The sequence below is a fragment of the Sus scrofa genome, chromosome 18, assembly GCF_054392235.1.
Source record: "Sus scrofa isolate SSC_HxYL_T2T_F1_AM1 chromosome 18, Sscrofa_HxYL_maternal_Yorkshire_Landrace_v2.0, whole genome shotgun sequence".
Lineage (NCBI taxonomy): Eukaryota > Metazoa > Chordata > Mammalia > Artiodactyla > Suidae > Sus > Sus scrofa.
In genome coordinates this window covers 32463827-32488188 of record NC_139400.1, presented here as the reverse complement: position 1 = coordinate 32488188, position 24362 = coordinate 32463827, and the positions used below count along the sequence as shown (strand labels likewise).

Genomic DNA, 24362 nt, shown 5'->3' with positions numbered 1-24362 from the left:
TTGTCCTATTTCCTCATCAGACTTTAGTTACAAAATGTGTACTCTTGGTACCGATGGGCCTGGACTTGCCCATTCTCCGCTGTATTTTTCTGAGAAAGTTATGTAACAAGTCTTCAATATATAACTTCAATTAATCCCTGTTGGCAAAGTTAGAAAGTCATAGCCAGGAGATGAAAGACTTCCACAAATAATTCAGATTAACCTCTAATTTCAGTAAAGTGTTAGTCTCTTAGGGCTTATTCTAACTTCTTGGGTCCCCTGATGTGGAAAGTTAGTAAATATGAATACAGCATTTCCATGTACCTGATCAATGATTATGTTTTGACTGTAAACTAAGTCAAAACATAAAGCAAAACGTCCATCCTCACCCCTAATCATTTGGAGTTAAAGTGCACGCACACACACAGAGTTGAGTGAAAACAATGAATAAAAGAGGGAGCCATTCTGTAAAAGTTATCTAAACCACAAACAGGCAGATGGTTTAGGAGCAAAAGGACAGCACCAGGGGCTAACGAAATGCATACCTTTGAAGATACGTAGGCTGGATTTTCATTCCTCTCTTTCAGGTGAGCTTGCTTCTGATGGTGGTTAATTATACAAGCAGAAAGATGGTCATCTAGTACATACGGTACTAGATAATTAAAATATCCAGTCTCCCTCTGGAGAAAAGGTCCAGTATTTGTTTCATATTTTCATCTCTATACCAGTGGCTCGTCCAATAGAGAGCATTGTGAAGAGCTAGAGCATTAGAATTAGCTAGAACTGAGATTTCTAGCTTTGGGATGGGAGGTAAGTCATTTAGTTTTTTTCTTGCTTTTCTTTTTCCTTTTGGCTACAACTATGGCATATGGAAGTTCCTGGACCAGGGATTGCTTCCAAGCTGCAGCTACGACCTACACCACAACTGCAGCAATGCCAGATTCCTAACCGGCTGTACTGGGAACTCCCATTTAATTTTTTCTAATGCTTATTTCTTCATTTGGAAAATAAGGATGATAATTCTTACCCCAGAGTGTTACTGAAACATTTAAATGCCATAATTAATTGTTTGCTGAAAATCCTTAGAAGACTTTGTAATCAGTTTTTGATTGTTTGATTTTAGAGATTCGGTTGAAATTGCTTTCCTGTAAACACTGTCTCTCACCATCTTAATGAAAGTCTTGCTGCATTCATGATAACATCTAACATGTAATAAATATTACACATTTGGCTAAAGCAGTTTAGGCTATCAATAAATGTTACTTATATCTTGGATTTTTTAAACTATATCTATTGCATGTTAAGCCGTAAAAGCAGATAAGCCATACATAATTGAATAAAAACAATATTCTTTGTGAAAACCATAAATATTCATTAAGTAGCTAAAGTACTAATTAGATGCAACCTTGGGAGACTCGCTGCCTTATAATTATGTTGACAAGTGAGCACGTGCCTTTGAAATTTCTTTTTAACTCTTTGAAGTTGAAAGAATTGGTTATCTGTTGGTTCTGGCTTTTTTGGGGGGGGGCTTTATTTTTGCTTTTTTTTTTTTCAGCAAAAAAAAAGTAGGTCTTATAAAGATCTTGCCTTCATCCCCAAACTTATTTTTTGTCCATTCCCCAACCTCATATGACGTTTAAACTCTTCAGAAATTCTGAATCAGTACAGCCCCAATCCCAAAGACTGTTCCTGAGTATTTCATAGCTGATCTCCCCATCCTCTCAGAGTTCCTTCTTGCCTGTGCCTTCTCCCAGTTGGTGAATTTCTAGGACACTCCCATCCTGTCATAAACTAGCCAGATTCTTAGTTGCCTGTCACACTAGCCCTGAGTTCCTGTTTCACTGGTCTCAGGTGAGAATCATAGGGTTCATCTCTGTACTTGGTGAGGAGACAAACACAACTGCCTGCTCTGCTCATCCACTGGGTAAATGTGCTCAGGTTTCTATGGAGTAGTGGAGAGGGGCAGAGATAACCAGGATTATTCATTCATCTTCAGAGTGGCATTAAAAGGTTGATGTTGTAGTTAAATTTTCTTTTTGGATAGCATCTGTCACATGTTTTGATATGTATGTGATGTTCTAGGTGTAATGTTTATTTTGGTAACAGTAATAATAATGGTTATTAATGATCATTTCTATCTTATAGATGTATTAAACCTGCTAATAGCCAATGTACATTTGATGCTGAGAAATAATCTTGTTAACCATTGCGTCTTTGATTTTTGGTAACTGCTCTCCCTCCTCTTTTGTGAAATAGAAGCAGAACCAGCCTGTCTGACCCAACTAACAGAGAGTGAACTAACATTAGAAAACTATCTGCATTGTATATCAATAATTTGGTTTGCTGCTATTCATTTTCAATGTCACTTACTTATATGTTGCTTGCTTATTCTGTTAATTCAGTTTCAAAGACCGAAAAGAAGCCCATTTGATAAATCAGGAAGACATTCCAGTTGGGCTGAGAGAAGACAGTTTGAAGCATGTGCTTGAATATGTTGTCTTCTTAGTGGACTTTTCCACAGGATGCAAAGAGGCAGCCAAATTAACACAACATGGGACACATGCTAAGGCTCGAGTCAGTCTGATCTGAGTCATAGTCCATGGAGACCTGGTGTAGTTTCCCTCTCAGGGAGGACCTGTGGTGATAAAGGCCATCCATAAGGCAGAGCGCCACCATCAGATCTGCCTCCACTGCAGTATGAATGTGTGGAGTATTTCATTTCCACTAGAACAATATCTTAATGGCTCACATATTTAGATTTTTTAAAATGTTTTTAATTTCCTAGAGAAGCTTTCATGCTTAGCAGATCTATGAATCATTGAATGGTCTTAGGTTTTGCCCCCTTTCTCCATGCTTTTCCTTCCTTTCATATAGAAAAGAGAGGAGGCAAGGGATACTTTTATGAATAACACCAACAGGAACAAATCCCATTTATTGACCATTTACTATGTATCAGGTGTAATGGCTGAAAAAGAACTTTCCTTTATCCTCTTCATTTCTGCAGCTGGGGCCTGTGAAATGAATTAGCAAAAGAGAGATTAACAGAAGAAAAACATACAAACTTTATTTAATAGTTTTACACATACACAGAAGCCTTCATAGGAAAAAGGGAGACCCAAAGAAGTAGTTAGGTCCAAGAGCTTATATATCTTTTTAACAAAGAATGATCAATTGTGAAGGAATGACAAGGCAAAGGAAAAGGGGTTTAAGCTTCATGGGGCAGTAAATTGTGACTAGGAAATCTAGGAGGGAAACTACTGGAAGATAAGGGTCATTTTAGCAGCTTTGTTTGTGCAGGCCCATTTTGGAGTCAGCACCCGGTCTCCGGTGATAAGATGTTCCCCTCTTCCTGGTACGGAGAGGACACCTTTCACACGGGAAATCTTATGTCCTGCTTCAGGAGGAAAAGGGGAGGTCAGAGAGCCCCTCTGCATTTGCTGTTGCTCCATCTCCTTCAGCTCAGAATAATCAAAATAATAGACTAAAGTGGCATTTTGGAGGGAGTGGCATGACATTGTGCTAAGTGGTTTGTATATATGATGGCAATTAAAATTTCACAGCAGATCTATGAGGTAGTTGCTATGAATAACCTACATTTTTAAAAAATGATTTTTATTTCCCACATTTTTTAATTGAAACAAAACAAAAGTGCAATACTGTTACATAGTTTGGGCAAGACCACATTGCAAACTAAGTTCGGAAGCAAGGTTCTAGGCCTGCTGATCCTCAGGTAGAAAACTAAGTCTCTGAGCCCAGTAATTTATTCATTTACAGACATTAAGGAGTCCTGAGATAGCTCAGAATTCTGTTGTGGTTGCTGAAGAGATTAAATTAAAGAGATTTAATAACTTACCCAAGGGCACTTAATTAGAAAGTAGCTGCTGTGAGGAGGCAAAACCCTGGTGTGTTGGACTCCAAGCTTTTGAGTATCAACGTGGTTTGATTCATTCGACAGTAAAAAGACATTTTACATTGGACCTTGCGCACACATATATAAATATACAACTGATAAAAAATGTTCCTAAAATAATACTTACCCTTACTACATAAGGTGACCTTCTGCGTTTCCTATCCTATCCTTTTTTTTTTTTGCTTTTTAGAGCTGCACCTGTGGCATATGGAGGTTCCCAGGCTAGGGGTCAAATTGCAGCTACACCACAGCCACAGCAACGCAGGATCCTTAACCCACTGAGCAAGGCCAGGGTTGGAACCCACAACCTCATGTTTCCTAGGGGGATTTATTTCCGATGCCCTGTGACGGGAACTCCCCTATCCTATTCTATTCTATTGTATTCTATTCTATTTTATCCCATTCCACTCTATTATCATCTTTTTCACTTACTTTTTAAAGAAATGCTCATTACAGCCAATTTAATATATTTTGTGACCCACTAATGATTTGTGACCTGCAATTTGGAAAAAATAAATAAAAAAGTACCAGGAACAGGGCTATGGAACATCACTTTCTTGGATAACTCTCTTCACAATTACCCTCCATTTGTGCCTAACATGCCTAGGATTTCTTAAATGATTTAGTTTTTGCTCTGAAATGCTTTTTGTGATTAGATCTTGGCCAGAGACCATCTCAGAGTAGAAGGGCAAGCTGTGCACTTTCCTGGAAGGGTTGACTGAGATCTCCTTAAGTTCTTTCAACTGGTAGCATGTGATCTTCCTGGAGGCAAAACATCAGCAGAGTCACCATCTATAGTGGAGATAAAAGGCAATTTAGTTGTAGATGGTAATTTTACTAAATTTCTACACTTTGAAGTGAATTTTGCTAGGTATGACTCTTCCTCTTTCATTGACCACATTCTTTAAAGGAGACAGACTACTCCTATTACCCCCTAAATTCTTTATACTAAGAATGTCACTAGCCATGACAAACATTTCTTTGGGATTCTTGGACTAGGAATTCACAGTTCCTACATTTCTCTAGACATGTCTATAATTACATATGGGCTCTTATGGGCTCCTATAGATCAAAAACAGTTCTCTCTACACCTTGTTTAAGCTATCCTCTTTATAGTTTGGGATAAATACTAAATATCATAACAAACAAGATTTAAAAATATGGTAACAACACTACATTTCAGATTTACAGAGCTTCTTGTGAAGAACACTTCATAACTATCATTTCACATAACATCGCAGCATCCCTGGGAGCCAGATTGATCTAGGTCCATATATACCAGTATATATGTTACCAGTGCTTATATATAAATATGTATGTGGCAACATTGGATCCTTAACCCACTGTGTGAGGCCAGGGATTGAACCTGCATCCTTACAGAGACTATGTCTGGTTCTTAACCCACCAAACCACAGTGGGAATTTCTTACTGATATATTTTTAAAGAGTTGAGTGATAGTTAAAGATTGAATAATTTGAATCATCCAGTCATTGCATAATAAAGCTAAAAACAGAAATAAATTATTCCTCCTTTTTCTGGATCTAGATTCCTTAATCCCCAAAGTCACCAGGCTTTAAATTCCACTGGCAGATGGAAAGACTCTGTCAAGATAAGAAAAAAAAAAAAAAGGTTAAAAGTGAATGTAAGAAGAGGAGAGAGAAAAGTCATTGTAAAGGGAAAGAGCAGAAACGTTTCCACTCTGCAGCATTCCCACATTCTAGTCTTGGGCTATGTCAAATCATTACCTCCTGAGACTACCTCCAATTGGGGGCAGTTCCTAGAGATTAAGATTAAAGCCCCTGCTAATTGTAACCTCTAAGATACATTTTCCTTTTCATCTAACAAGGTAAGGCAAGATGTAGCCAATGTTACTTAAGAACGATAATTGTGGAGTTCCTATTATGGCTCAGTGGGTTAAGAACCTGCATAATGTCTCAGAGGATGCGAGTTTGATCCCTGGCCTTAATCAGTGGGTTAAGGATCTAGCATTGCCGCAAGCTATGTGTCACAGATGAGTCTAGGATTTGATGTTGCTGTGGCTGTGGTGTAGACTGGCAGCTGCAGCTCTGATTTGACCCCTAGCCTGGGAACTTCCATATGCCACAGCTGCAGCCCTAAAAAAAAAAAAAAAAAAAAAAAGAAAGAAAGAAAAAAAAAGAAAGAAAAAAAAGAAAAGAAAAAGAAGAATAATAATTGTCACCTCCTCAATTCTTTATCATGTTAATTTTTAAATATAATACATTGAATTTTATCAAGTAGATGACTGGCACTTTGGGAGAGTGGTAGGAGATTAAAAGTAATTTAGTGAAACTGGGGGAAAGGAAAAGAAATAATTTAATAAAAGGATTAACTGAGAGATAGATGATAGATTTACTCATTCACCCACCCAATTAAGTACTTGTGGACCTCCTACTACGTATTAGGCACAGTACTGGAAATTGGGACACAACAGTGAACTTAAGTTTAGTGAGTGAGACAAGCTTATTTCAAATTTGAACACAAATTGTGACTGGTGCTAAGAAATAAGTACAATTTTTATAAGAGCCTGAATACATTTGAAATAGCATTGGTGGCTATCAGAGATTAACACATCACTAGTTGGATCTATTTGGAAAGGCTGCACAGTGGGAACAGTCATTGAGAGATATATCTCTGGGCTTGGAAAAGATCTAAGGCAAAGGATGAACACAGAAAGTGCAAGGCAGGATCCCATGGGAATAGGAAAGATAGAATTCCTATATGGGAATTCATTTTGTCCATGAGAACCTATAATTCCCGCCCCTTCTCCTTCAAAGCAACAGGAACTTCTGTGGATAATGAAAAATTTGAGTTTCATTTTTCTTTACATCCTGGCTGAAAAGCTGGCCTAGACTGAGTTGCCACACATTCCTGTTGGGAAGGCATTTGCTTGCTTAAGACTTCAGCCATAGATTTGCTTTTGTAAAATATGCACTCTTCAGGTAGATTGCAAAACATGGATTTTAGGGTAATAAATATTAAATCACTTAAAACCCTGATAAGATTTTTGAACCAGTCCTGGATCCTAAGAAACAAATTCAGTCTGTATCCTAAGTGCTCCATTTAAAAACGTGGTATCTCTAATAGACTTCAGATGTTCTACACAGATAAGAGGAAAGTACCTGTTGCATTGTCTTTTGAAGCTCAGCTCATCTTTTTTTTTTTTTTTTTTAATGCCATTTATCCTCAGTCTCAATAAATGTGCTCAGGTATACATAATGTCATTGGGTCCCTATTGTTTTTGGACAAAGGAAATTTATCATTAGACAGGTGTTTTCTCTTTGCATTAGACAATAGTCACCGTTTGGATCTTTGATATAGTCCCAGATGTAGAAGATTTAGTAACTAGGCCTTCACAGAGAAATAAAAAGCAAAAGTTATCTGACTGGTCACTGGAGGAGAAAAAAGGGTTGTTGCTAATAGAAGACCAACTGCAAACTCATAGCCCAGGTTCTAGCTATTTTATCTTTGTGAATTTCATCGTGCAAGATACCAGCAATAATGGAGGTATTCCTATTCTTCTTAAACTTTGCATTGATTGGTACTCTTTAACCCTCTTGAGTTCTTGTGGTTGGACTAATAATAAAATCGACACAAGACAGATTAACAGGAGAAAACTAATTTCACGTGCCTCAGGGATCATACAGTGATGCTCAAGAGTGATCAATGATCAAAAGAGGGCCACTTTTGCATCATTTTATGTAAGGAAACAATAAATTTATGAGCATTTGATAGGACAATGAGGCTTAGATTAAGAGCTTAATTAGTAAAGAAATTAAGCAAAATTTAGGCTTGAGGAGTAAATCATTAAAGAAGACTCAAAGTTTGTTTATACAGGCTGTTCACCCTGAATGACTTATCTCTGGTGATAAGGAGGTCCCTATCGGCCACCTGTTGCAGGGAGGGTACCCTTCACAGGGGAGACTTATTTCCTATATTTAGAGGCAAAAAGGAACATCAAAGTGTCCCAGAGCTCAGCCTAGAGTCTGACAGATGGCCTTTGAGCATCCCTACTGAAGCTATTGTGTTTATAATTACCCTCTAGAATTTAGACACTCTTCAAAAATTTATTCAATTATTCAGTGACTTTGTTTCAGTCATATCTGGGTGTGTCACTGCCTCATGCTTGGCTCTAGAAGACGTGTCTTCTGAGTAATGTTTGGACTCTGGCTTCTAGTTGCTATGCTTCTTTTTTTGCTTTGAACATCTTCATTTTAAAGTGTCACCATAAGCCATGATTTTGAGTTCACTGAAATTCAAAGTACATCAAGGTCACTTATTTCATTAACTAGTTAACTTGACAAAGAGTCTCCACTGGACCTTGCTGGTCAGGCTCAGAAAGTTCTGTCCTTGCCTAGGCTTTAAACATTGGGATTCTATCGCCTTCCTTGTAGAATCCAATTCTAGCAGGAATTCTGCAGAGTCAGTTTATAAGGATTCCCCATCTTGCCATATCTGATCCCCCTGGGTATAGAATCAGGTTCCTCATCCTCCACCCCACCCCCCAGGTGATGTCCAATCACCCCACCTGCATTCAGCAAGGATCCTGTCAGGTGAGCTTAGCCAGGCTCATTCTTCACTTCTGACGTTTCCTCTGAGTAATTTTCTATCCACTGACCACTCCCCTCACCTTGCTCTTTACTATACATGTCCCAATCTCCCTATTGTATTGGGAATTGAGTCCAGATCTATACCAATGTCTCTTTTCCCATATTGCAGTAGTTTTTCTTCATAAAATTTGTTTTTACTGCTCTCACTACTGCCCTTCTCTGTTTTTCTTCAGTGACTCTTGGCTTCTGGATGATATGTTTTGGTTCTTGTTTGAATATCTTCAAATATCACTGTAAGCCATAATTTTGAGTTTATTGAAATTCAAAGTATGTCAAGTTTATTCATTTAATTAACTAACTACTGTGAGTATCTGTTGAGTATCAGTTATGTGGCTTGGAAAATTGAACAACAACCTAATTCTACTATTAAAAGTGCCTTCTTCTATAAGACTTCTGGGATTTACAAAGATATTTCGGACAGAGAAGGTCATCATAGGCACCCTCATATTCTTTCCAAAGGAATTTTTGTTCAAAAATAAGATGAATTGTTTTCTTATTTTCAATTAACACTCTTGGTATTGACCTCTCATGCATTTTTAAAAGCTGAAATGTTTAAAATGTGGAATGCTTCCGGATTTGTGTGTCCTTGCATAAGGGCCATGCTAATATTCTCTGCATCACTCCAGTTTTAGTGTATGTGCTGCCGCAGACAGCATTGAATTTTAAATATATTTTACAGCATATCAATATAAGATTTTGATATTTAGAATTCATGCTTAATCATAGTGTGGTTTTCTAGCTTCTTAGACATCTTACTTCTCAATTATGTCATAACATAACAGGACAAACTTTTATTGCATAATATGAGCATGTATAAATTATAGCTGTGTTCCACTACAGAAATTAAATAAAATTAGATTTTTGGAACTTCTTTCGAGGAACTTATTATTTATTTGACTCTTCTTTTTTCTCCTCTCCCCTCTCCCCTCCCACCTTAACGAAAGGAGTGGAATTCAGAAGACTAATATTTTCCTAGAGCTAACAAATGTTGAACATGTCTTTCTTTACCATTTTGAGAATATTAATTCCAATTCATTTTATTCATTTTGTAAGGAGAGATTAACAGTGGATGCTGTGTTTCCTTGAAACAGTTGCCTTAAACTTCATTCTTCATCTATATGACACTACAGAAATCTGTCACTGATTTAACAAAGTGCTTAACAATCAAAACAACTGCAGTGAGAGTTTGTTTTATCACAGGGCTCTTAAACTCATTTCAAATACTATTGAAAATTTTATAGCATTCTATTAATTTACCATTCTTGCTAATCTTTTCTGTTAGGGATTCAAACACACATATTCAATTCCCCCCCAACCATGGCACATAGGCAAACAGGTACTCACACACACAAATGTTGCCTTTCCCCCAGTCACACAGTAACATCTCAAAAGATTAAGTCTTTCCTCAGTTGACTGGGCAAAGAGCTACCTTTTCTCACCCAACAGGTCAAGTACTGCAGAGCTATTAGATTGTCTGTAATGGTTTCTGACTTACTGACTTCTTCGAGGAAATCTTAAATTTTGCTTTAAAAGTAACTTGTGGTCTTTTTAAATTTCTACTGCATAGCCTGATAAGGAAAATGAGGTATGGCTTTCTGTGGGAGGAAGGAAGGAGGAAGGAAGGAAGGAAGGAAGGAAGGAAGGAAGGAAGAAAGAAAGAAAGAAAGAAAGAAAGAAAGAAAGAGGGAGGGAGGGAGGGAGGAAGGAAGGAAGGAAGAAAGAAAGAAAGGAAAGAAAGAAAGAGAGAGAGAGAGAAAGAAAGAAAGAAAGAGGGAGGGAGGGAGGGAGGAAGGAAGGAAGAAAGAAAGAAAGGAAAGAAAGAAAGAGAGAGAGAGAAAGAAAGAAAGAAAGAAAGAAAGAAAGAAAGACGGAGGGAGGGAGGGGGGAGGGAGGAAGGAAGGAAGAAAGAAAGAAAGGAAAGAAAGAAAGAGAGAGAGAGAAAGAAAGAAAGAAAGAAAGAAAGAAAGAAAGAAAGAAAGACGGAGGGAGGGAGGGGGGAGGGAGGGAGGAAGGAAGGAAGAAAGAAAGAAAGGAAAGAAAGAAAGAGAGAGAGAGAAAGAAAGAAAGAAAGAAAGACGGAGGGAGGGAGGGGGGAGGGAGGAAGGAAGGAAGAAAGAAAGAAAGGAAAGAAAGAAAGAGAGAGAGAGAAAGAAAGAAAGAAAGAAAGAAAGAAAGAAAGACGGAGGGAGGGAGGGGGGAGGGAGGGAGGAAGGAAGGAAGAAAGAAAGAAAGGAAAGAAAGAAAGAGAGAGAGAGAAAGAAAGAAAGAAAGAAAGAAAGAAAGAAAGAAAGAGGGAGGGAGGGAGGGAGGAAGGAAGGAAGGAAGAAAGAAAGGAAAGAAAGAAAGAAAGGAAAGAAAGAGAGAAAGAAAGAAAGAAAGAAAGAAAGAAAGAAAGAAAGAAAGAAAGAAAAAGAAAGAAAAGAAAGAGAGAGAGAGAGAAGTTCTGTAATGTGTTCTGGGTTTTCGTTTTGTTTCGTTTTGCTTTGTTTTGTTTTGTTTTGTTTTTGTCTTTTTAGGGCCACAGCAATGACATATGGAAGTTCCCAGGCTAGGGGTCAAATCAGAGCTGTAACTGCTGGCCTACACCACAGCCACAGCAATAGCAATGCAGGATCTGAACCTTGTTGGCAGCCTACACCACAGCTCACAGCAATGCCAGATCCTTAACCCACTGTAGGGCCAGGAATTGAACCCACATGCTCATGGATACTAGTTGGGTTTTGTTACCACTGAGCCACAATGGGAACTCCAGTGTGTTATGTTTTTAAGGCTACCTCTTTGACTTTGGAAGGAGGTTGTTTGGCATTTAACTGTGCTTGGTAGGGGATACATAGATAAAACATTAGCAATTTCTTTAGTTTTGAGGGTCTCCAGCCTGTGCAAAAGTTATCTGGAGGGGACACTGACAAAGTTAAGACAAAGTAGGAGAAGGAACAAATAATAAGGAATAACATTACAGGTACTAATAATGATAATAATAATAAAGGGATAGGTGAAGGAAAAAGGAGTTGATGGAATGCCACAGAAAATGCTTCTCTTGTTGAATCAGATTTATTATCACATCCATTTCTAGCCAAGTTACTTATAAAATATCATGTAATAAGAAATTTTCTAGAAAAAAAATGTCTTGCTTGAAAGTTCCTTTCTTGCCTGAAAAGATATGTAAGTTTTTGCTTTAAGAAAAAAACTTAACATGTGTATTTTTCTGCTTTGGGGATATTATGCTGGTCTCTTATTTTAGAGGTTTGCTCAGAACTCAGTTTGGATTCACTGTAACTTATTTAACTGGAGGTAGAAGTCAGTCTTTGGGTTGAAATTAAAAACTAAGTACTTAGGAAAGGATACATACCCTACCTGATATGATTAGCTTATAAGGGTTACAAGGGCAGTAAATTTGGGCCTGCTGCTCACTTGGAATTTTGCTTTTTCTTTTCGATGTTAAAGAAAGCTTTATGGATATAATTTAGATACATTAAAATTACCTTCAGTATCCTGAGGTTGGGGCTATTTGTTGAGTGTGGTAATAATGCCTTTCTCATGTCCAGTTGTCCTGGGGACTGTAGGGTGATAGAGACTCAGGAGGCACTAAAGAAAAGAGATGGAAAGGGAAAATCATAGAAGACAAGGGTCATTTTTTTTTCTTGGCATCATTTCCCCATCTCCCATGATAAGAATGTTCTCCTTCTGGTATAGAGACAGCATCTTCCTTATGGAAAATTTTATGCCCTGCTTTTAGGTAGAAAGGGGGAGGTCAGAAACCCCTTCCTGCATCTGCTGTTTCTCAAGAGCCTTCAGCACAAAAAATAATCAATGTCCTAAAGTTCCGTATTTGGGGATGGCATGTTCTGATCTCCTGCAATTCAAACATATACAGAAGTAGAAAAACATGACCTCCTTGTCCTCATCACCCACTTCCTACAATTATTAATTCAATTATTAAGATTTATTAAATCTTTTCCACCTAAACTTTATCCTTTCCTGCCCACCTAATCACTTTTCCTCAACACAAATAATCCTGAAACAGATCTGAATAGGACAGATAATATTTTTTTAAAAATTAAAGTATAATTGATTTACAATGTTGTGCTAATTTTTGCTGGACAGCAAAGTGACCCAGTCATACATATATATACATTCCCCTTTTCATATTATCTTCCATCATGGTCTATCCCAAGATACTGGGTATAATTCCCTGTGCTATACAGTATGACCTCACTGCCTATCCATTCTAAATGTAAGTTTGCATCTATTAACCCAAAACTCCCAGTCAATCCCACTCCCTCCCCCTGCCCTTCCCCTTGGCAACAATAAATCTGTTCTTATAATGACATTTTAAAAATTGTTTTTGCAAAATATTTCAGGTATCTAAGATATTTTACTTTTCATAAAAAATTTCAGCTTCATTATCTTTGTCAACGTTGTTACTATTTTTCTTACAGCTAAAGGGTAATGGGAATAAAGAAAGAGGTTGAGTGACTTGTCTTTTTGATTCAGTCTGGATTCACCTAACTGTTCAAGTCAAACACCAAGGAGTCATGTTACCCACTTCCTTACTCTTCCAAATGCATTTGGTGACCAATGGCTGTCCAATCTTGTTCTCTTCCCATCCCTATCAGTCTTCTATTCTCCAACTTGTTTATATTCCTTATGTTTTGTCCCTCTCTAACTATATCTTGATTAGAATGGTTCTAATAATCATTCTGAAACAAATCTGATCATGTCAATACCCGAACAAAATACTATTTGGGGCCAAGGACTGCTGATCAGCAACCCGAAGCTCTGTTAGCTGACATTTTTTTTAACCTTCCTCACAATGTTTGAACATCGACAATACCTCTATGTACAGAGATTTGTCCATAAGTAAAATCGATATTTCCACATTTTAAAAACTGGAGTACTAAAAATAGGAAGATTTGGCACCTTTCCAAATAACTGAAGCCAGATAGCAGATTTTTTCTTTTTTTTTTTTTTTTTTTTTTTTTAGGACAGGCTATGAGCTCGGGTGTTGCCTTTTTCACTTATTGTGTTGCTTGACTAAGGGCTGCAATCAGAATCCCATGGTACCAAATCTGAGTTTCCCCATTGCCAATATTATCTTTTCTTTTCAGGTCCTCAAAGTTCTCCCTATCGAATGATTGAACAGATCACTCCAAATACCATTCCTCTGTATCTAAGCCCTGCCTCCATTCCCAGCTCCACTCCTACTTGGGTTTGTCCAACTCAAGCATCGTTCTCTGTCTGGTGTCACATCTCACATACCCAGGCGCCTCTGGCATTTGGCTTTTGTGATGTTTTAGGCATATCCTAAAACACCATTTTTGTGCTCTTCATATCTGGCCCTCAATTTCTACATTTCTAATACCTATCAGCAAGTGTGTGCTGTCTTCTTTTGATAAGGTTGCCAATTCTTGACACAGTACTTGACATACTGTAGGGGTTCAAGGCATGTTGAATGGGATGGTTTAATTATTATCCTTAGACAGGAAGACCTCAAGTGGATTGAGAGGCACTTAGGACAAATTAAGAACAGAACCAACTCAAAAATACTCTTTGCTACTCATCAAGCTTTGGACTTAGGCTAGTTCCTCTAACTGGGTCTCAGAGTGAGTGTTGAGAAATGGAATTCATCTGAGATTCTAAATGGAATTCATTTAATTCTTGGACTACATCACAAACCTATGATCTGTGATTTCTGGATCTTGCCTTTATACTTTGGATCTGAAAATGTTTCTCACTACCTCCTCTTTTTTCTTTTCCCTCACTTACATATTAATATTGACCTCTTAACTATTTGTTTAGAGAAATTCAATTTCTCTAGAACCCTTACCTCTGGGACTCAAATCTGCAATCAACATCAAGTTCAAGTGAGTCTTCCTGGCCTCATATGCTTTTGACTCTGTTCATTACCTTGGCTGACACAATACCTCCTATCTTACTTTGTATGAAGCAGTCATATTTGAGGAGGTCATGTTGATAAGCATCAGGTGGCCCAAAGGTTGAAGTAGTTACCTTTTCTCCTTAAACTCTGAAGACTTCAGGAAGGTTTTATTCCACAAAATGAATCTGAAAGATGCGGGTTCTAGCTACTTGCTGTCACTTGATTTTTGTTTTTAGGTTAGTTTGGTAAAAGAGTTTTATTATGATACCTATAAATATGTCAGTCTTTCTCTTGAAGTTGAAATTGGTTTGAGAAAAGAGACTTATACAAAGTACAATTCTTTCTTCTAACTTGGTGGATTATAATGAGTTTCCGAGGGGTTGCAGTAAAAAATTGCCATTAACTGGGTAGTTTTTTAAAACAATGGAAGGGTATTATCTCATAGTTCTAAAGGCTAGAAATTCTAAATCAAGATCTCAGCATGGCCATGTTCCCTCTCATTACTCCATAAAATAATCATTCCTTGTCTTTCCCTAGTTCTGCTGGCTCCTAGCTATCCTTGTCATTCCTTGGTCCATACTTCAGTCTCTGCCTCCATAGTGACAATGGCCTTCTTCCCTGTATCACTGTATCTTTGTGTCCTCTCCTCTTCTTAAATGGGCACCAGTCATTGGATTTAAGGCTCACCCTAAATTTGAGATGATATCATCTTAATATCTTCAGCTATTTGTATCTGCAAAGACTCTTTCAAAATAAGGTCACATTCTGAGGTTCAGGGTGGAAATGTATTTGCGGGGGGAACATTGTTCAACCCACAGAGTAAGGATTTTCTTTAAAATTTTTAAATTTCCAATTTACAACTTTTGGGAGTTCCTGTTGTGGTGAAGTGGAAATGAATCTGACTAGTACCCATAAGGATGTGAGTTCAATCCCTGGCCATGCTCAGTGGGTTAAGGATCCAACAATGCCATGAGCTATGGTGTAGTAGGGCAGCTGCAGCTCCGATTCGACCCCTAGCCTAGGAACTTCCCTGTGCTGTGAGTGCAGCCACAAAAAGTAAAAAATTATAAAAGTTCTAGTTTCCTCCTAGAACCACAGAACACTTAAATATGTCTTCCTGTAGGTAATTTTAACAAATACCAACTGTTAAAAAATACATAGCTTGGAGTTCCTGTCATGGCTCAGTGGTTAATGAACCCAACTAGGATCCATGAGGATGCGGGTTCGATCCCTGGTCTTGCTCAGATGGGTTAAGGATCTGGCGATGCTGTGAGCTGTGATGTAGGATGGCAGCTGCAGCTTCGATTCAATCCCTAGCCTGGGAATCTCCATAAGCTAGAGGTGTGGCACTAAAAAGACAAAAAAAAAAAAAAAAAAAAAGACAAAAAAATACATAGCTTACTTTCTTATCCTTAGCTCAGACTATTTTATCGTGCTACAAAATGTGCCATAACACTTCACATTGTGACATCAGAATGACATCATCATCTCAGTTATTAGAAGACTATAAAAGACCAAAATTCCTATGTTGCTTTTATTAAGCTAGGCCAGGACCAATCTTTTTAGTGGAAGATATAAAGGCATAAAATATTTTATTAACTTCGAACATGAGTGTACATTACTTTGAGATATTATGGAGCACTGCTCTAAATAGTGCTTCAACTTACCCCTCAATAGGAGATTTTGATTCAGTAGTTTCAAGTAACCTTTTGATTTATAGCTTCTGGGAGAAGTGACTTTTGCCTCCTCCTCTACCTGCCTCCCTTAAAAAAGAAAAAAAAAAAGATGAAACCTCACAATTCTATGAGAGGTTGTTTTCACTTTTTGCAGACCACTATAAAGTGTTCTTTTGAGAAATAACAAACAAGATTGAGAAGTTCAATGTGGAATTTGTTTTCATTTAACTGTCTTTTGCTAAGGCATTGCTTGGTAAGGCATTCTGCACAGCCAGGAAGTCAGGAGGCAAAAATAGCAGCATTCACCTCTCTGCAGGTTCAACAATGATTCAGAAAGACAAGATAAATGTTTTTAGAGGATTTGTATCACACATAAGAGAAAATAATTTTGATTCAAGCACAGGAGTCCTTCATTTTCAAAAATTGAATTAAACTCCCTACACTTAAAGTTGAGAACTTGGTAAAGCTTACATCTCTGATACAGAAATGTCATGTAACAATATATTCTAAATTTCTTTTGTTTAAATTATAGATGAAACAACTTGCAAAATATTTCTAAAACATGAAGCAAGAAGAATAATATTGAGTGCGAATCATCATTACACCTCTTTATCCATTAAAGGGGCTTCATTCCATTCCCTCTCTTCTGTGCTTCAATCTTACACTAAATATTGGATAAGCCAAAGTGTGTAGAAGAAATAAGTGCTTCTCATACTCATTACTCGTTGCAATGGGAGTACAGAGGCTCCAGCATATCTCCTTTAGAAGCTTTTTTGTGCCCAGTGGAGCACCCCAGGTGGTATTCACCTTCCTTCTGATTCCATGTTGTTTGGCTCTGGATTTCAGAGCATCCCCTATTATTCCAAATACTACTTTCCTCTGGGTCTGGAATGCCCCAACTGAATCTTGCGCTAAAAAATTTTACATGCCTCCAGATCTGAGCCTCTTCTCTTTTGTAACAAGCCCCCGAGCAAGTGTCACAGGACAATTTCTTACATTATTTTATGCTAACAGACTTGGCTACTATCCTCACGTAGATGAAAATACAGGCAAAAATGTGAATGGAGGAATCCCCCAGTTGGGATCCTTACAAAGGCATTTGGACAAAGCAGAGAAAGACATTCTCCATTACATGCAAATTGACAAGGTGGGCTTGTCTGTCATTGACTGGGAAAACTGGAGGCCTACCTGGGAGAGAAACTGGAAAGAAAAAGCAATTTACAGACGTCAGTCTATTGAGTTGGTTCAGCAAAAAAATATAAAACTTACTCCAGCAGCTGCCACCAAGTTAGCAAAAAGAGAGTTTGAAAAGGCCGGAAAGACTTTCATGCAAGAGACTTTAAAATTGGGAAAATTACTTCGGCCAAATCACTTATGGGGTTATTATCTTTTTCCTGATTGTTACAATCATAATTATCACAAACCTGGTTACAACGGAAGTTGCCTTGATATAGAGAAAAGAAGAAATGACGCGCTTGACTGGTTGTGGAAAGAAAGCACTGCTCTCTTCCCATCCATTTATTTGAATACCAGGTTAAAACCTTCTCAAGTTGCACTCTTCGTTCGCAATCGCGTCCAGGAGGCCATTCGTGTGTCTAAAGTAGCCAATGCTCAAAGTCCACTTCCAGTTTTTGTATATACCCGTCCAGTTTTTTCTGGTGCATCTTCGAGATACCTTTCTCAGGTAAGTAAATCAAAGTATAGGGGCTATGGAATATTGTCCACAAGTGGTGTTTAGTAGAACTGAATATCTTTTTTTTTTTCTTGCTTGTTTTGTTTTTTAGGGCCACACCCCAGCCATAAGGAAGTTCCCAGGCTAGGGACTGAAACGAAGCCACAGCCACAGCAACGGAAGGTCAGAGCCTAGTCCACAGATCTACATCACAGCTCAAGAAACACCGGATCCCCGACCCACTGAGTGAAGCCAGGGATAGAACCTGCATCCTCATAGATACTAGTTGGAGGATTCGTTTCCATCGAGCTGCAATGGGAACTCCCCCCCCCCCTTTTTTTTGTCCGCTTTGAACATCACTTTTTGAAGGGAGTGAAATTTAGCTTTTAATAACCTTTCAGGAATTATGCACACAGGTAGTTCTGCATCATTTTATGAATGCAAAGTAAGAATATATTTTATCTTTAACATAATCTTATAACATCTTAGCAACCTTGGAGAACTGGGTAGTAGAGACAATGTATTAACTCCGTTCCTTTATGTTTTTCTTTTATGGGCCTGCCCTCTTGTCAATAGAAGTAATTAAATTATTAACAGAAAATTTGCATTTCTGTTATAGGAGGGAAGTGGTGGCATAAAAGAAATAAATAATAGGGAAAATATTGAAATGATTATTGTTGGGCCAGCATTCTTGGCTTTGGTGTCACTGTCCTACATGTAACACTTTCGTTTTATTCCTCCCTGTTAATTTTTTTATCACATTTGCCAGGATGACCTTGTGAATACAATTGGTGAGACTGTTGCTCTAGGTGCCTCTGGAATTGTAATGTGGGGAAGCCTCAACTTAAGCCTAACTATGGTAAGTTGAATCGATAAAAAATAGATGAAAACACTTATACTTTTAATAGTTTTGAGGATTGTTGTGGGATTGAAGAATAAACATTCTGCTTGGCACGTAGTAATAAGAGCTCAATTAATAGTGGCTAAATGAAACCACCTTTCATTTGTGTGGTTGTGTTGTCAGGTTGTTTTCCTGTGAGGAATTAGAAATTTGGTGAGAGTAATTGAAATTCTTGGAGTTCCTGTCATGGCGCAGCGGAAACGAATCCGACTAGGAACCAGGAGGTCAAGGGTTCCATCCCTGGCCTTGCTCAGTGGGTTAAGGATCTGGTGTTGCCATGAGCTGTGGTGTAGGTCGTGGACGCGCCTCACATCTGGCGTTGCTGTGGCTGTGGTGTAGGCTGGCAGCTACAGCTCCATTTGACCCCTAGCCCAGGAATCTCCATATGCCACCGGTGTGGCCCTAGAAAGAAAAAAAACAAAAGACAAAAGAAAGAAAAGAAAAAGAAATTCTCTAGGCTATGTGGCTAGCAGTAGCAAATACAGGTCTACAATCTTGGTTTTCTGATGTGTGGTTTGGTGTCTTTTCTACTATACAGTGCTGTGTTGCTTCTCAAAAGAGCTCAACTAGTCAATATATATTCATTATTTCATTCATCCAATTACTGTTTATTAAGCACTTATTTACTTATTTAGTCATTTAATGGAAGTTTATTGTGGGGGCCAGCAATTGAGGGTTTTGTGGGTAGTGGGAAGTTAGCTACTTTTTGCAAACATTATCAAATTGTTCAGCGCTTTCTTAAGGGAGAGGAAAAGGAACTCATCTTTATTTAGGTTATATTTAGAAGTGTCTATTTAATTTAAATTTAACTTAATTTTATTTTTTGGCTGTACCCGCAGCATGCAGAAGTTTCTGGGCCAGGGATCGACCCATGCCACAGTGGTGACGTGAGCCACAGCAGCAACAATGTCTGTTCCTTAACCTGCTAGGCCTCCAGGGAACTCCTAGTAGTGTCTGTTTTAAGTAACATTTTAAGTAAAACTTTTTTATTAGGAAAACATGCTTATTTTGTTCTGTATAGTATGAATTGTATTTATTTTCTCCTAAAGCATTTTCTTTAGTTCAAAAAGCCTTTAACTATCATGACCTAATTCTTTTCTCTTCCTTTATCTTCATCCTCTTTTCATTCTCCTTATCAGGTTTTTATCCTTCACCTCTTCAATCTTCTTGACTAAAAACACGAGTAAAACTGTCACATGGACACTGCTGAGTTGCAGCTGAACTTTTCCTTCTCTGATGTATGGAAATACTAGCAACATGGGTGCCGTGGAAAAGGTCAAATGAAGCCCTTGGCCCAGAGGTCTTTTTCTAGGACCCACAGAGAACAGACTTTATATGCTAAGACCAGAAGAGATTTTTGGATATCTTTCCCTTCAGCTAACCTAGCCATATTTTCCCTGCATTTATTTTTTATTTTATTTTTTTGTCTTTTGTCTTTTTAGGGCCACACCAATGACATATGGAAGTTCCCAGGCTAGGGGCTGAATCGGAGCTGTAAGCTTCTGACCTACGCCACAGCCACAGCAACGCAGGATCCAAGCCACGTCTATGACCTACACTACAGCTCATGGCAATGCTGGATCCTTAACCCACTGAGCGTGGCCAAGGATTGAACCCTTGACCTTATGGATGTTAATTGGGTTCGTTAACCACTGAGCCAGGATGGGAGCTCCATCCCTTAATTTATAAAGGTACTTCACTTTGTGAAATTTTTTCAAGGTAATCTGAGCCCTCCTATCTCTTTGGTAGATTCTGTGGTCTCTGGTCTGATCACCAGTAAAAAGAGAAAGGTATATGTCTTTTTTGCAAAATCTTTATGTCAGAAAATTATTGAAGAATCATAATTCTCCTCAGAATATTCCTAAATTTTATTAGTTGTTTTCTCAAATCTATAAACACCTTTCTCAAGGATGCTGTTAATTCTATGATGGAACCATTTATAAATTCCCCATACTACTTTCTTTCCTTTTCTTTTTAAGAATTGAGAGCTCCACCCTTACTCTGATGAGGAATGAATCAGGCATTCTCCAGTTAGTAGCTGTGGCATTTATTCAATTGTCAGACTTTTTAATTGCACTTTAATCTTAGATTCACATTCTTATACTATGATTCTCAAATAACCTTCAGTATTATTCATACAGGGATAGGCTTTAACATTGCTATGATTATTTTCTACTTAATGACTCTGCCTTGAAATTGTCCCCTGTGGACGCTGTTCTATGTATTTCTGCTACCTTTCCCAATTTATCATCATTTTGAATGTTATTTCTATCATGACTTTCCATTTTTTCTATGTCATTTGAAATCAGTAGAGTTATGGATTACTTGTTGTGTTCCCTCTGATTGCAGGTTTACCTGCAACAACTGCAACTGACTTAAAACAATTGCTATCACATGTAGGCAAATCATTTCCTTCCACTCCATCCTATTAGGTCCAGTAGTGTGACAGAGCCAGCTTCTACTGGTTCCAGCTCAAGAGAACTGATTGTTAACGACTCAGAAATTTTGTGACCTGTTTGTTAAATAGCCATTATTAAAAATTAAGTTATAAAAGCTTAGAATAAAATAAATGTGTTAAAAATAGAAGTACTACTCAAAATATACCAATTATTTACTTTGCTCTTATCCATACTTTTGAGGTTATTGACATCTAGTCTATCTGTTGTATAGCTAAGGCAGAGGGGGTTGGGAAAGTTGGATGAGAGGAAGGAGAGGTTACACCCCCTCAGGCTGTATGTAAGTTGAGAGAAGGTGAATTGCGTCCTAAACACCATGTAAAGCTACTGAAGGGTTAAAAAGAGGTTCTCTATTTGCTGCCAAGAAAATGACAACAAATTTGGGTGAACCTATTTAGTTGTTCTGAACTAGCCATTTAGCAACCACTCTTCCCAATGCCTAAATTCCTCTGACAGATATGATCTTACTACATTTATTTATAATTTATATTATTTATACATTGAGGGCTAACCACTGATATTTGGAGCCCTGTGCTTTGCACTTTTTTTTTGTTGTTTTTTGTTTTTGGTTTTTCTGGCTTTTTTAGGGCCACAACCACAGCATATGGACGTTCCCAGGCTAGGGTCCAATTGGAGCTGCAGCCACTGGCCTACACTACAGCCGCAGCAACGCCAGATTGGAGCCTCATCTGTGACCTATGCCAAAACTCACGGCAACGCTGGATCCTTAACCCCACTCAGCAAGGCCAGGGATCAAACCAGCGTCCTCGTGGATACTAGTCAGGTTTGTTACTGCTGAGCCACAGTGGGAATTCCTGAGCTTTTACATACACTGCATCTTTTCATATTCACAACAACCTTATGCAGTAGGTGCTATTCTTATCCTTGTTTTCAAATGATGAAGCTGAAGCACAACCAGGTTAATTAATTTCTCCAAGTTCACCCAGATAGGAAACCAAGACTTAGAAAGCTTAAGAGATTCCCAAGTTCTTACGGCTAGCCATGAATGAAACTGTAACTCAAAGCGGATGGAGTCCAGAGCCCACGGGCTAATCCCACCACCCTTACTGTACCACTCTGCCCCTTCCACCCCCATTAGTTTACAAATTATCCAGGAAGGCCAAAGCTAGGATATGTTAAACACCAACTGGTCAATTATTCAGTTACAGAAATGGCACGTGAAACTTACAAATATTACACAAAACAGTTGGAATAGTCTCGCTTGTTAAAATAAAAAAGATAAAATATTTCCTAGTCTTACTGTGTCTGTTTTTTTTTTTTTTTTTTTTTGTGCTTCCTTAGACATCTCTTAATGTAGCGAGTTTATTTCACATGTGAACTAACTTGGGTCTTAATAATCTGATGTGCTTATAATTTTACAGCAATCTTGCATGAACCTAGGCAGTTACTTGAAGACTACACTGAATCCATACTTAATCAACGTCACCCTCGCAGCCAAAATGTGTAGCCAAGTTCTTTGCCAGGAGCAAGGCGTATGTACAAGGAAACACTGGAATTCAAGTGACTATCTTCATCTGAACCCAGCGAATTTTGCTATTCGAACTGGGAAAGGTAATAAATACATAGTACATGGGAAACCCACCCTTGAAGACTTAAAGGAATTTTCCAAAAATTTTTATTGCAGTTGTTTTGCCAACTTCCACTGTAAGGAGAGAGCTGATATAGAAAACATTCATGCTATTAATGTATGCATTACTGAAGATGTTTGTGTAGAGGCATTTCTAAATTCAGAACCCGAACTCCCTGATGAGGTGCAGCAGGATAACCAACCTCCCTGCGGGGGTTCGGGCCGCTGCTGACGCAGTTTGGATCCCCAGCCCATCACAGTGGGTTAAGGATCTGGCGTTGCCGCAGGTGCAGCATAGGTCGCCACTGCAGTTTGGATTCCATTCCATTGCTGGCCCAGGAACCTCCATATGCCTCAGGGTTTAAATAAAGAAATATTAAAAAATAAACTCAGAACTCAGTGACCATTCTTCTAGCTGGCAGGAGAGATCTTCTGTCACTTTGAGCAATATCTCATCTTCCATACCACTTGCCGCAGTGTCTCCATGTGTTCCTAGGAAAGATCTCTGTGGGTGCCTCAAAGCCAGGTGTTCAGTGGACACCATCTCCAACAACGCCCAAGGCATCTGTCAGAGTGTTAACTGAAAAACACTTCCAGTAAGTCATAAACACTCAAAACAGGAAAAGTGAAACAATCTATTCCAGTACAAGTTCAATGCTTATTAGTTTTCCTGTCTACCTGCTTTATGTTTTGTTACTGTTTATATTTTTATACGTAACAGTTTAGCTAGCTTAGACTATATTTTTAGTTAAGTGACGATATCTATATACTTGAAGTTCTATATTTGAAATGTGAATCAAAACTCATGGTCAAGATAGTATTTTAATTTTTTGAGCTGAGATTGCTTTTTCATGATCAAACCAAACTTGAAATTATTACTGATTGAGAAACAAAGAAGTGTGACTAGCACTTTTAATTTTCAAAATCACAGGGCAGTGCTACTACTAAATCCATGGGTACTAGATTTTGCTTTTGAAACTCCAAGTGAGCTCTTGATTGTTAAGATAACATTGGTATTTACTTTGGAAGATAATCGCCAATTTTGTATTTTCTAACTGCCTTGAATGTATAGCAAATATTTCACATACTGTGAATGTATATGTAGAACTAAGGGGTCCTCGTTGTAGTCTTTGTTCTACCAAAGACTGATGGGACAGCCTATAATATTTAGAAACCTAGTTTTCTTCTGAGAAAAGTGAAGATTTGAATAATGCCAATATACTGCGAAGGGATGTCTTTATAAGTAGCTTGTTATTTGCAATAACAATGTCAAGAAAAGGAGTTCCTGTCATGGCTCAGCAGAAATGAATCTGACTTGTATCCATGAGGATGTGGGTTTGATCCCTGGCCTCGCTCCATGAGTTAAGCATCCAGCGTTGCCGTGAGCTGTGGCGTAGGTCCCAGACATGGCTTGGATCTGGCATTGCTGTGACTGTGGTGTAGGCTAGCAGCTATAGCTCTGATTGGACCCCTGGCCTGGGGACTTCCATATGCCATCAGTGTGGCCCTAAAAGACAAAATTTTTTAAAATGTCAAGAAAATATTAAAGTGTGGAATTCCCGCAGTGCACGACAGGATTTGTGGCATCTCTGCAGTGCTGAGATACAGGTTCGATCCCTAGCCCAGCACAGTAGCTTAAGGATCCCACATTGCCACAGCTGCAGCATAGGTCAC

At 38.3% G+C, this 24362-nt stretch overlaps 1 protein-coding gene, 1 long non-coding RNA gene and 1 other non-coding gene across 5 annotated transcripts in view; 1 reads left to right on the top strand and 2 right to left on the bottom strand.

The window, feature by feature from the left end:
- Positions 1-2876: 2876 nt before the first annotated feature.
- Positions 2877-24362, bottom strand: part of LOC106506801 (uncharacterized) — a 35834-nt gene continuing 14348 nt past the window's right edge. Inside the window, exons 3-6 of one of the 3 annotated variants that reach the window (XR_014834372.1) lie at positions 16063-16158; positions 12000-12102; positions 4591-4681; positions 2877-2990 (exon numbers count right to left, since the gene is read on the bottom strand). This is a non-coding gene — a long non-coding RNA (uncharacterized LOC106506801). Of the gene's footprint in view, positions 2991-3017; positions 4682-11999; positions 12103-16062; positions 16159-24362 lie in introns of those variants that run through there. The other 2 variants (XR_001302361.3, XR_014834371.1) reach the window with 2 other exon arrangements.
- On the bottom strand, positions 9071-9173 carry LOC146394968 (U6 spliceosomal RNA). Its single transcript, XR_014834464.1, has one exon. It is a non-coding gene; the product is annotated as a U6 spliceosomal RNA (small nuclear RNA).
- Positions 14279-23071, top strand: SPAM1 (sperm adhesion molecule 1). The gene is given in 4 exon segments (NM_214011.1): positions 14279-14381; positions 16604-17755; positions 18513-18602; positions 22483-23071. Coding segments are annotated over 3 exon segments (1482 nt in total). The 5' UTR covers positions 14279-14381; positions 16604-16801; the 3' UTR covers positions 22921-23071.